The 13,113-nt window shown below is 37.2% G+C and overlaps 1 protein-coding gene across 5 annotated transcripts; it reads left to right on the forward strand.

Moving 5' to 3' along the window:
* The first annotated feature begins 257 nt into the window (after positions 1 to 257).
* Positions 258 to 8,438, forward strand: LOC126620620 (G-type lectin S-receptor-like serine/threonine-protein kinase At4g27290). Of its 5 annotated transcripts, XM_050288836.1 has the most exons (13): positions 258 to 544; positions 1,343 to 1,459; positions 1,552 to 1,782; positions 1,891 to 2,071; positions 2,154 to 2,386; positions 2,504 to 2,626; positions 4,545 to 6,103; positions 6,444 to 6,575; positions 6,780 to 6,925; positions 7,003 to 7,213; positions 7,322 to 7,568; positions 7,664 to 7,814; positions 7,964 to 8,438. In XM_050288836.1, the coding sequence occupies exons 7-13, from the start codon at positions 4,795 to 4,797 to the stop codon at positions 8,258 to 8,260; spliced, it is 2,493 nt and encodes an 830-aa protein (XP_050144793.1). In that variant the 5' UTR covers positions 258 to 544; positions 1,343 to 1,459; positions 1,552 to 1,782; positions 1,891 to 2,071; positions 2,154 to 2,386; positions 2,504 to 2,626; positions 4,545 to 4,794; the 3' UTR covers positions 8,261 to 8,438. The 5 variants fall into 5 exon arrangements, with proteins under 5 accessions (XP_050144793.1, XP_050144791.1, XP_050144792.1 ...); XM_050288834.1 differs by having other exon boundaries at positions 258 to 1,459; XM_050288835.1 differs by having other exon boundaries at positions 1,354 to 1,782.
* The last annotated feature ends 4,675 nt before the right edge of the window (positions 8,439 to 13,113 follow it).

The raw sequence follows: 13,113 nt of genomic DNA on the forward strand, positions 1-13,113 counted from the left end.
AAATTTATTATTGTAGTTCGGATCAGATTTTTGTTAGAAAAATATATTATTGTGGGTTTTATGAAGAAAAAAAAATTGAATTTGAAAAAAATAAAGTCAAATTTTCGGTAAATTTTATAATATATATTTTTAAATATAACTTGGGTGACACCATAATAGACTTGTTGCGCAAAAACACCCGAATTATGGCGGTGCAATTGTAAAAAATAGGCGGTTTTTTTTTTTAAATGTTCCCAAATTTATACAAAATAGGTCTCTCTTCCCTCCATCTCACTCGGTCTCTCTCTTCCCTCTCGCTCCTCTCTCCCACTCCGTCTCTTCCGTCTCTGCCCTCTCTCTCACTCCGTCTCGCTCTTCTCTCCCACTCCTGTGCACACCCGCCAAACCGCTGCCCCTCGTTTCTCTTCCCTGGAAGATCGTGTTGCTTCCTTGAGGCCATCATCGCCTCTTTACCTTCACTCGAGGCCTTCAACAAGGCCTTCAACGACTCTCTTACAAAATTAGGGTTTTATTTGGTGCTAGGTTCATTCTTCTAGAAAAACAGGTTAGGAATTTGTTGTTATTTTAAGTGTAATTTAAGTTTCTGTGAAAATATTAGTTCTAAAATTAGGGTTTTATTTGGTCCAGATTTCAATTTTAGTTTGTGTATCAGATTTCAATTTCAATTAGCGGTTCTTTGAACTGTTTCGCATCTAGGGACCAAAACCATCCGCATGGTGATGGGATATATGATATATTGGAGGAATTGACTGTGAAGATGAAACATTATCGTTTGTGATTGTCGATCCAACTTTAATCGTCTATGATATGCATTTTCTCAAGATTCCTAAAAATACGTAGTTAAGGACTGGATTAAAAGGGTGAATTTTCCTAAAACTAGACTGGCTGGTTTCTGGCAAGTCAGTGGGCATGTTTTTTTATTGAGTTTAGCTTCATCTTAGGTTTATGTGATGTATCGTGATGTTTGTATCTGCACCTGGAATCTACTTTCTTGCTAATTTAGATTTTGGTGCAGGTCAGCAGTTGTCTAAGTTATATTCTTTTGGTTGATCTACTTAGAACTCTTGATAATCTTAATGTTTTGTGCTGTGTCTCCCCGTGAAGGCTATTATAACTGCCTAAGTTATGAGACCCATGTTGGCAATATTTATGTGGCTTTGCTGACAAATTGGCTATAGTTGAAATTTGTTACTTAGCTTTGCTGACAAAGTGGCCATGCTGGGTTTGGGAATGATTAATCCACTTTCTGAATTTTAATTACTTTGAACTTTGTCTAGTATCCTTCCAAAGCATTTCATATGGGGAATGCTGACTTGAAGCCCGATGCTTTTATTTTGTCTAGTGTCCTTCCAGTTTTTGCAGAATATGTAGATGTTATCAAGGGAAAGGAGATTCATGGGTATGCTATAAGACGTGGGCTTGATGCAGATGTATTCATTGGGAGTAGCTTAATTGACATGTATGCCAATTGTACTTGAGTGCAAGATTCCCTGCGGGTGTTCAACCTGCTACCTAATCGTGATGCCATTTCATGGAACTTGATCATTGCAGGATGTGTGCAGAATAAACGTTTTAGCTCTAGTTGAATTGTGGATTCAGTTTAGGAGCTTTGGCATCTGTGCGTGGGTTACTTATTGCATTATGCCTTACTACATTGTAAATTTGTAATCAACATATTGGTTTTTCCTTTTCTTTGTCTTTGTCTTTGTGTTACCTATTTCTTTCTCCGCTGGTACATTTAAGAGTCTACAGGGAGAAGGTGGCTTTGGACCTGTGTACAAGGTAACATAAATTCATGCAATGAAAATTAGCTATATTGCTATACAAAATTTATGTCTTTTTGAAATGATGGTCCATAGGGTACACTGATAGGAGGAAAAGATATTGCAGTAAAGAGGCTTTCAAAGAATTCCGGACAATCAATGAGAGAGTTCAAAACTGAAGTTATACTCATAGCCAGACTTCAGCATCGCAATCTTGTTAAGCTTCTCGGTTGTTGCATTCAAAAAATGCGAAAAGATTATAATATATGAATTTGTGCCCAACAAAAGCTTGGACTTCTATATTTTTGGTACGATCCTTAATTTTCAATCTTATTATACTATGATTCAATGTGGCATCGAAATAATAGGCTTAAAGTTTCTTCAAATCAGGAGGGACAAAAATTGCTCGACTAGCCTAAGTGCTTCCACATTATCGGTTGAGTTGCTCGAGGGCTTCTTTATCTTCATCAGGACTTTAGACTAAGGATTATACATCGAGATCTGAAACCTAGCAATATTCTGCTAGATGACAATATGAACTTGAAGATTTCAGACTTTGGCTTGGCTAAAACATTCGGCGGTGATCAAAGTCAGGCCAATACAAACAGAGTGGTTGGAACCTTGTAAGCATGCTTAGACTTGTTTTGTGGTTTATAATTTACATTGTTCTACTTTTGAAATTCTCTCATTGGTCATTGCATATTGATTTGGCATTGGTTATATGTCTTCGGGATATGCAGCAAATGGAATTTTCTCAATGAAGTTTATGTGTTTAGCTTTGGAGTCATACTGCTCGAGATGTTGAGTAGGAAGAAGATCAGGGGATTTCTCATCAAGATCACTACCACAACCTTCTTGGACATGTAAGTTTAACCAATGAGGTGATGATATTTTACAGTAAAAAGAATAGTGAATTAGATGGTGCTCTTCGAAGCACTTCTTGTAATGACATGCCATTTAACAGTGTTGAAGGTCTGCACCCTTTAACATATTAGGCCACTAACATATCATACATATTTCAATTTGTTTTAAGGCATGGATACTATGGATTCAAGATATACCACTATAATTGATCGATAAGACGATTTGTGATTCGTGGAACATATCTGAAGTGTTAAGGTGTCTTCAAGTTGGGATGTTATGTGTGCAAAGAGTACCTGAGGATAGACCAAGCATGTCATATGTGGTTTTGATGTTGAGCAGTGATGTTGCCTTGTCTCCTCCAAAGCAGCCTGGTTTTTACACTGAACGAAGTGTCCTTGATACACCATTAAGGACGTTTTTATGTTCAAACAATACTTTCAGCACTAAGTTGATAGAACCTCGATAGATCATCATTGCAGTGCTTGTTAGTCCTTCAATCTACCATCACAACACGCATTCGGAAGTTTGACATGAAGCTTATAGTCTTGGCTGGGAAACAATGAGACATGCGATAATAACTTTGAGAGAAAAGTATTTATGATTTAGTTTAGTAGTTCCTAGAGCACAATAGAGAAAGGATTTGGGGTTGTTAGGTGGTTGAAGAAAATTTACGTTATAGTTAAAGTTGAGTTTATTATTTCTTAATTAGATAATTTCATTGAGTAGGAAAGTAGATCATGCATATGTACATAGGAAGTTGGAGAAGCAAGACGAGCCTTGCTCCAACAACACTATAAACTCCTCTGAAGGAATGCCATATTTGGCTAAGATCACCAAAACGTAAAGCTTTATTGATTCCTTGAAGAACTCATGTCGCATGAGCGCTGATATTAGCACGGTCCATGCACTTAGTTCTGGTTTGGGTATTTGATTGAACCAAAGGGATATTTTGATATGGGTTCAAGGTAACTAAAAATTGGACTTATTTCAAAAATCAAAAGTCACTAAAAATTGGATCTATTTCAAAAGTAGGTCTATAAAATTGGATCTATTTCAAATTTTCTCTTTGAAAATTGTTAGAATTAACACTCGAGTTTGGTTCGGGACGTTTGGTAGTTAGACTTGACCAAAAGATGTAACTTATGAAACATGTTGGATAAATAGCAACCATTTATGATAAAATTATATAAGCTAACAAATAATAAATGCAAACAACTAATTAACAGTGTATGAACAATGAAATAATATTAAATAGAAATATTGAAGATCGAGGCTTGCGTACTGTAATGTCCTTGAAATAGAAATTTCATCTCTACTTAGTGCTTGTAGTTCTACGGATGTTTGCTTTATTAGGATTCAATGATCAAGTTAGAATTCCAGCACCGGAAAACTTATTTATGATTGTAGAAGAAGAATGTGATTCAATGATCAAGTCAGAATTCCAGCATCGGAAAACTTGACTTCTAGCGAATTTTTGTGTGGTTCTCTCAAAAAGGTTATTTGTGATTGTATAAGAAGAATGTTGATTTTTTGTGTGATTGTAGAAGAAGAATGTTGATTTTCTATGTTCTAAATGTCATGCAAATGAATGTATATATAGTGGGATTATGCTTGTGTTTTTTCATTGACTTCAGATTTCATCTCAAGACCCATCTTTTGATAATTAATTATATATATTAATTATTAATTAATTATCAATTAATTAGTACACACCAAAGTCTAACCTCAAGGTTGAGCTCAATTTTATTCTCTATGGTCCATCACTTCAATCATTATCTATAAGAGACAAAACCTTATAAAATGAAGAAATCTTTTGGAAGTGACCAACATGAGACAATAAAATTTCTACCTAAAATTTCCAACAAAACAAAAGTGAATAATTGCTTCATGATACCACTATTGGTGGAAAAACTTCAGGGCAGGTATGTGGACCCCGTGGCTGTCTTCCTCCACATACAAATGTCACACTAAAGTGTGGCACAAGTTTCTATCCATCGGTGAAGTGTTCGGATTTATCAGCTGCCGGTCAACTTAGTTTATCCTTTCACTGAGAACAACTTTTCAAACCAAGGAACCCGAAGTCTTAACAAAAATGCAAAAAAGATGGTGAAGGAAAAAGACACTTGAAAGACAGTTAATTTTTTCTTCTTCCAACTCCTCTGCAGAAATGTACAGTTTCAGAAATATGACAATGCAGTCCTTGAGAAGCATTTTTGTGTGTTTGTTCTTATTATCCTTCCTAAGGATCTCATCTGCAGCTACACTAGGCACTATCACTCGTAGTCAATATATTAGAGATGGCGAAACTCTGGTTTCAGCAGGTGGAGGCTTTGAACTGGGATTTTTCAGCCCTGGTAACTCGAAGGGCCGGTACTTGGGGATATGGTACACAGTTTCTGCTGATACAGTTGTTTGGGTAGCCAACAGAGAAACACCACTCGGTGATTCGTCCGGGTTTTTGAAGCTCAGCGAGCAAGGAGTACTAGTCCTCCTTAATAGCTCAGACAACATTGTATGGTCATCGAATTCATCAAGAACCGTGGGGAATCCAGTATCACAACTCTTGGATACTGGAAATCTTATTGTGAAAGACGGAAATGAAACGAACTCGGATAACTTCTCGTGGCAGAGTTTTGATTACCCTTGTGACACATTCCTACCGGAAATGAAGCTTGGTTGGGACTTAGCTAGCGGTTTAGAGAGGTATGTCTCGTCTTGGAAGAGCACAGAAAATCCTGCTCCAGGAGATTTTTCACTACGGATAAGTCGTTGGGGCTTACCACAACTTGTTACTATGAAAGGAGCTAAGATACAGGCTAGAGGAGGGTCATGGAATGGTGTTCATTTTACAGGATATGGATCTAGTGGAATAAGAAACTCCAATCCATTACCTGGGGTTGAATTTCGGTTGAACAAGAATGAGGTCTACTATGAGTACAGGCTCCTAAACAGGTCGGAGTTCTCGAGATACGTATTGAACCCGTTAGGCATCACACAACGGTTCACATGGGTGTATCAAACACAGAGTTGGGAACTTTCCTTTACATTCCAAGCAGATCAGTGTGAAAATTATGCCTTGTGTGGTGCATATGCTACTTGCAATATCAACAACGCTCCAATATGTGCATGCTTGAAGGGATTTGCACCAAAATCTCCAAAAGATTGGAACTCGGGATACTGGTCTGGTGGGTGCGTTCGAAAGACTCCGTTGGCCTGCAGCCATGGAGACGGCTTCCTAAAGTATAATGGGATTAAATTGCCAGACACATCTACCTCATGGTTTAATAAAAGCATGAGCCTCAAGGAATGCAAGTGGTTATGTTTGGAAAACTGCTCATGTACGGCGTATGCAAATCTTGATATCAGGGTGGGAGGAAGTGGCTGCTTGCTTTGGTTTGGCAACCTCATTGACATAAGAGAATTCGCTATAAGTGACGTTCAGGACCTCTATATACGGATGGCAGCTTCAGAACTAGGTAGCTCCTAGACTTTATTTTTGTTTCTAAAGGTGCATAGAAAAATCACCATATATTTTGACATTAAAATGGAATGGGGTTTTGTCCACAGTTTATGTTTTTTTTTTTTTTCCTCCCCGAGGGGGTTCGATAAGCCAGCAGTTAGAATCAGCATGGTGAAAATCACCAAGGTTTTCGTAGATTTAGGTCCATAATAAAAGGCAGAACTACATGTTCATCCACCTGAAAATTAAGTGAGAAGCAGCATGGCTAAATGCAGCTCATAACATCAAAATTACTGCAACATGAGAGATTGCTCACCAAATCACACAAAAAATTTGTTTTGATTGGGATATTTCAGATCACTTTGTGAAAGAGAGCAAGTTCAACAAGAAAAAACTACCAATTCTCATCAGCTTCGCAGTTTTACTCCTGGGAACGATTATAGTTGGATTGATATTGTACATACGGAAGAAGAAACTCAGAAATGAAGGTAAAAATCTCAGACAAGGACTCCGACTTTTATTTTATTTCTGTATATATGATTATAAAATTCAGGAACAAAAATATAATTCAGAGTATCATGACATTGACAATGAAAAATGCAGTAGATAAGGTGTTCGTACTTTATTTCTAAAGTGTAACTAATTGCTCACATCATTTTTACCCGTACTGAAGAAATCTCCTACTGTTTCAGGAGTCAGAAGAAATGATTTCAGAAAAGAGTATCTTGGAGAAGACAGGGAGTTACCACTATTTGACTTGACCACCATAGCCAAAGCAACTGATAACTTTTCAAGCAGCAACAAGTTGGGAGAAGGTGGTTTTGGACCTGTGTACAAGGTAACATAAATTCAAGCAACTAAGATGAGCTACTTTGCTATACGTAATTTAAGACTTTTCGAAACGGTAATCCATAGGGCACATTGATGGGAGGGAAAGAAGTTGCAGTTAAGAGACTATCGAAGGATTCTGGACAAGGAATGAGGGAGTTCAAAAATGAAGTAAAAATGATAGCCAGACTTCAGCATCGGAATCTAGTAAAACTTCTGGGCTGTTGCACTCAAGAAGATGAAAAGATTCTAATATATGAATTCATGCCTAATAGAAGCTTAGACTTCTTTGTTTTTGGTATGATTCCCTCCAAAACCAAACATGTGGCTTTTAGATCATACCATCCTTCACCTTTTAAACTTATTTTACCAGGATTCAATGTGACACTAATTAACATGCTTAAAGTTTCTTCAGATGAAGAGGGACGAAAATTGCTCAACTGGCCTAAGTGCTTCCACATTATTGGTGGAATTGCTCGGGGACTTGTTTATCTTCACCATGACTCTAGATTAAGGGTTATCCATCGAGATCTGAAAGCTAGCAATATTCTGCTTGATAATAATTTGAACCCAAAGATTGCAGACTTTGGCTTGGCTAAAATATTCGACAGTGATCAAAGTCAAGCCAGTACAAATAGAGTGGTGGGAACCTAGTAAGTATGATCAAACTTGTTATATGATTTATGTTTTACATTGTGTTGTTCTCCTGAAATTCTTTCTCACTGGTCACTGCAATTTGATCTGGCAGTGGTTATATGTCTCCCGAATATGCTGTAGATGGAATTTTCTCAATGAAATCGGATGTCTTCAGCTTTGGAGTTATAGTGCTAGAGATGTTGTGTAGGAAGAAGAACAGGGGTTTTTGTCATCCGGATCACCACCTTAACCTTCTTGGACATGTAAGTATAACGAACGTGGTGCTCATATTTAACTTTAAAATAACATCTCGTCTAATGAGATGCCGTATAACAGTATAGACGGTAAGCAGCAATGCTCCAATCCCATGCAATTCTACTAACACATCATATGTGTTCAACTTTTTTTAAAGGCATGGATGCTATGGATGCAAGATAAACAACTGGAATTGATCGATAAGACTCTTTCTGATTCGTGCAATATATATGAAGTGGTAAGGTGTCTTCATGTGGGGCTGTTATGTGTGCAAAGAGTACCTGAGGATAGACCAAGCATGTCATCTGTGGTTCTGATGTTGAGCAGTGATGTTGCCTTGCCTTCTCCAAAGCAGCCTGGTTTTTACACTGAACGAAGTGTCTCTGAATCACCATCAAGCAAGCGTCCATGTTCAGAGAATGATGTCAGCATTACCTTGATAGAACCTCGGTAGATCATATCATTCTTGCGCTTATTGATGCTTCTGATCTGGCCGTCATCCTAAAATGTGTTTGGTAGTTTGACTTGAGCATGTGTGAAATTTTTTTAAGGCGATGTACATATTGCATTTTGGAAATCGCCGGACTTAACACCAAATTTCTGATGTGTCAATCAATGTGCCATCTTCCCAATTTTTTTTATTCTTTTTAAACAAACTATATTATCTAAATAAAAGAGAGAGGGAGGTGGGCTACAATAAGTTAGCAATAATGTAGTTCAAATTCGCTTTTAGCGAAAATCAAACCTAAGATCTCTTACTTACAAGTGAAGAGGAATACCATTAGACCGTAGTACTAAGTGGCGTCATCTTCCCAAATTAAATTCAACTCGAAACTCACTTAACTCTTTGAAACTCAAATTCTATCACATAACTTTTTAAAGCTCAACTTGTGTCTTATTTTGCCTTTTATCATTAAAGTCCGTTTACATTGATTACATCACACAAATAGAGTTGATTGTTAACAAGAGTATCTTCAATATGAAGATACAAATTTAAGATGCAAAATAAATTTAAATTATTCCACATCTCCAACTTCCCTCTTTCATATTTTTCAGCACATGCTATGCATGTGCATTTTGGATTGCTAGTATACATTTTAAGAGATCAATACTGCTAAGAAATCCTACAAAAAAAATACTACTCATAAATTTTTTATTTGAATTCAATATTATCTTTCTGCTTATAAATTTTTACTTGGCACAAAATCAAGTATAGTGGCGCTCTAGTATGTATACGGCCAACCCCATTTAATGGGATAAAGTTTTATTGTTACTGTTGTCACCATTATCCTTGAGTGATGTTATTCCCACCCTAATGTTTTATCTTTTCACCCACGTTTTAATGAATTTTTCAATTACAAATTTGTCTATTTGCAAAAAGACTGATAAGGACATTTTTTTTTTAATTTTTCCAAACTGATAAAGACATTTTTGTTTCCTCCCAAATCTGCAGCCGAAAGTTCAATCTGGGTTCCAATCAATTTTGTTCGAAGAGCTGGAATTGTGCGGAATCAAAGAGGTATGTGATGTCTTCTTTTGCTTTATTTTTTTTTTTTTAAAGGTGATACGATTTGTCTACCTTAGACTTTTAACTCATATTTTCATCTCCTTTCATTTAGGATGGTGTATTCAATTGAGAATTTGAGAGACTTTAAAGGATTTATAAATTCATGGATTTTTACAGAGTTTAATTGATTTGTAGAGATTCCATATAAAATTTTGATTCAATTCCCTCGAAATCTCATGGGGAGAGATGAGATTTGTGGATGCTTAAAATACACTACGAAATCTCTTCAATTCCCTCTAATTCCTCAACTTTCTCAAATTCTTTAAAATCAATTTCTAATTGAATACACCTGGAATGTTATAAACTTCTTTAAAATCCTAATTGAATACACCCAGATTTCTAAGGATTTTAATAAACAATTTTAAAATTCTAATTGAATATATCTTGAATTTTAGAGAATCACTTAAAATCCTGATTGAATACCCCTAGATTCATTAAAGGTCGTACCCCTAGATTCATTAAAAGAATTAAAATATCTCACAATCCCAATTGAAAACAAAAAATCAAGAGAAAGAATCCGGAGCACAAACATAACAAAAAGAAGAATCCAACACCAGCTAGAGAAGAATCCCACACCACTAGGATGATAGGATCATGAAGAATAAGGGAGCTGCAACGGATTGGTGTTTCTTGTGCATGCGTAAATGTTTGATTGACCACTTGAGTTACAAGCCCTTGCAACTTTATGATTGCAAAGCCTTCTATTTGTTCAAAAGCTTTCGAACTAAACCAAATAAAACCGAACCTGACCTGAGTTTCATTTGTTTAGTAGGGAATGATTTCTCTATAACACTTGGTTGGATTCGGGTGTTAAAATTTTCAGCTTGATTAGAGCTACATCATTATGTAATTGTCAAATTGATGATTTTTTTTAATAGAAATCTTACATTGCAACAAATTTGTAAGTTGATGTATGACATTGCAATGCTTAAAAGATCAGGTATGAGTTTGTTATGCGATTCAAAGTCGAGGTGGTAAAACGTAAATTATCCAATAAATAGGGAAAACGCTAAGGTGACAATTTTTCAGACCATATATTTGTAAATCACGTGATATGGCAGTTGATAGTTGATTTTTTTATTTTTAGTGATTTAAACCATCAATCGCCACATCATGTAGTCTACAAAATATGATCTAAAAAGATGGTCACCTCATTTTACCTCCCACTATTTTAAAAAATTTTAATGTCTGTGTATGTTAACGCATGGTCCTTTTCGACCTCAACATAGTACAAGCAAGGGAAAAGACCACGAAAGGCCTATTAAAAGTCAAGGCTCCAAAGAAGAATAGGAAGTTTAAGGCCCAATGGAATCAAAAGGAAGCACGTCCGATCGCTAAAGCGGACCACTCACCAGCCATGTCCGATCTGAGCAACACAAATTACTTTCCGACCACCAAGGACATGTGGGAAGACTGACAACCTTATGACACAAGGCTATACGAGCATGCCTACTCAAACACCAATCAGGTTACATGTCAATCACCAATTAAAAGCAGAAGTTTAGGACGAGACATAAAGGTGGTCGGGCCCTTGCTCGGGAGTGACATTGATGATTAATTAAGGCCGAGCAGGTTGCTTGATAAACATTGATCTAAAAACACATTTAATTCTGACTGAGCAAACCTCACTTCAAAGCCAAATATCGACTGATGGTTAAAAAAATTGTTAGCACGTTGGTTGATGCAGGTGGTGCATTAAATGCTAAAAAGGTAAGATTAGATGAGCCCAAGGCTTTCAGGGTTCATGAAGGATTTATATAAGAGCAAGTCCACCGTTGGTGGTTGCTCGAGGGACAGGCTCCAGGAAAGGGCCCGAGGGCCAATGGGAGGAAGTCCAGCGTTGGCTGGCGAGGGAGCCCGAACAGGCCCGAGTGCCAGGCTGATGGATTTGTGCCAGCCCGAGCGCCTGAGGTGGATCTGACGTCAGACGCCTTTTTTAATTTTTTTTTCTGTCAGGTTTTGCAGGTGCGTCTAGGACGGCGGTGAGGCGGGTGAGGGCGTGAGGCGGGTGGGATAAGGAGTACGAAGGTGCGTCCAGGACGGCGGGCGAGATGGGGAGTACGGAGGTGAGGGTGAGGGAGGAGGCGGGTGAGGCGTGAGGCGGGCGGGATGGGGAGTACGGAGGTGCGTCCAGGACGGCGGGCGGGATGGGGAGTATGAAGGTGGGGGTGAGGGAGGAGGCAGGGAGAGTTTGGGGGATGGTGGTGCTGATGAGGTGAGGGTGAAGAAGGTGAAGAAGAAGAGGAGCCACGGTGAAGAGAAAAGGGAGGGAGAGAGAGAGAGAGAGAGAGAGAGAGAGAGAGAGAGAGAGAGAGAGAGAGAGAGAGAGAGAGAGAGAGAGAGAGAGAAATAAATAAAATAATAATATGTTATGGATTGGGTGAAAAAAAATATTAATATTTTATTACCAATTGCCAGGGGAGGGTTCCAAGGGTGGAGATGCAAATGACAATTACTGTTTATTAAGGGCAGTTACTGTTCACTAGGTGGATTGAATAGTGGATTTCCAGGGGAGAGGGCTCCAAGGGTGGAGTTGCTCTAAAGAGGTGAGAACCTGTTGTAAGGGGATCAGACGACTGAAGGAGATAAAATTCTAGTTTATAGTCGAGCGCTATTTGTAACCTTTGAGATTAATATAACCCGAGAAATACAGTAAATGTAGCCCATTTTTTAGGATAAACCACTTAAATCATGAGTCCATTCATTTTAGTTTCAATTCCAAACCCAAGGGCTAATTATTTCAATTTATTAACCTGTAAATTTTGAGCATTAACAATGTGCTCTTCTTCAGGACCTACTTAGGCGTTAGTCCAACTGATTACACCCCTGTATACAATTTTTCAATTACTTAAATGAATAATAAACAAAAGATTCAGAAGTAATAAGGTAATGAAAATCACAAACGGGCAAATCACACATTGGAGAACCGAACCAACAATAATTTTTTATATCAAACTTGCAATTCATGGGAATCAAATCTAAGACCTATGGTAAGATACCACTAAGGGGATGAGAGTTCGGCAAAGCCACATAATGAGCAGCCTAATTTAGTATCAAATTCACTATCCATGAAATTCGTATCTAAAACCTCTCACTCACTTTTAAGTGAAGAAAAATACTACTACTAGAATGTAGTAATAAAAAGGATATTAAGGGAGAGGATAATTGAATTTCAGACTTCAGTATAAAAATAAATGCGGTATGTCAGTTGGGCTACGACCTTTGCAACCGTTTATGGCTTAGCACAAACTTTCTATTCTACCACAATATCACTTTACTCTTTTTCCCCATATTAAAACATTGTAATGCATTTTCAGGCCATCTTTACCGTTGGTATAAGTTTTAATCTAATGGATGGGCCATAATTGATGGAGAGTAATATATGGTTTTATGAAATCGTCGTTACAATTATGGATAGTAAATTAAGGAATATTTTCATAGAGTAACATTAGTTTTAGATGAAAGAGGGCCAGTTGTATGATTAATTCCAAAGCTCATGATTAAGCGTCCCAGTCCCACCACAGCATCTTGTTCTACAATAAGTTTGTTTTGTTATAAGGCTAGTTTAGTATTGATGTACTTTAAAAAAAAACTATTTTTGCTGTGTTGTGAGAATAAATAGCTGTAAAATAAAACAGTTATGTGTTTGGTAAACTTTTTTTTTTTTAAAAGTGCTTTAACAAAAAAAAAATAGTATTCAAATATTTGGTAACTTTTATATAGAACTGTTGGATAAATGT

The sequence above is a fragment of the Malus sylvestris genome, chromosome 5 (genome assembly GCF_916048215.2).
Source record: "Malus sylvestris chromosome 5, drMalSylv7.2, whole genome shotgun sequence".
Taxonomy (NCBI): Eukaryota; Viridiplantae; Streptophyta; class Magnoliopsida; order Rosales; family Rosaceae; genus Malus; species Malus sylvestris.

Excerpts from the sequence above, each read along its gene's own strand:
- LOC126620620 (XM_050288833.1), top strand. The coding sequence starts at position 4,795 with ATGTACAGTTTCAGAAATATGACAATGCAGTCCTTGAGAAGCATTTTT. Across the intron at positions 7,214-7,321 it reads CTTAGACTTCTTTGTTTTTG|TTTCTTCAGATGAAGAGGGA; the intron begins GTATGATTCCCT and ends ACATGCTTAAAG. Across the intron at positions 7,815-7,963 it reads ACCTTAACCTTCTTGGACAT|GCATGGATGCTATGGATGCA; the intron begins GTAAGTATAACG and ends CTTTTTTTAAAG.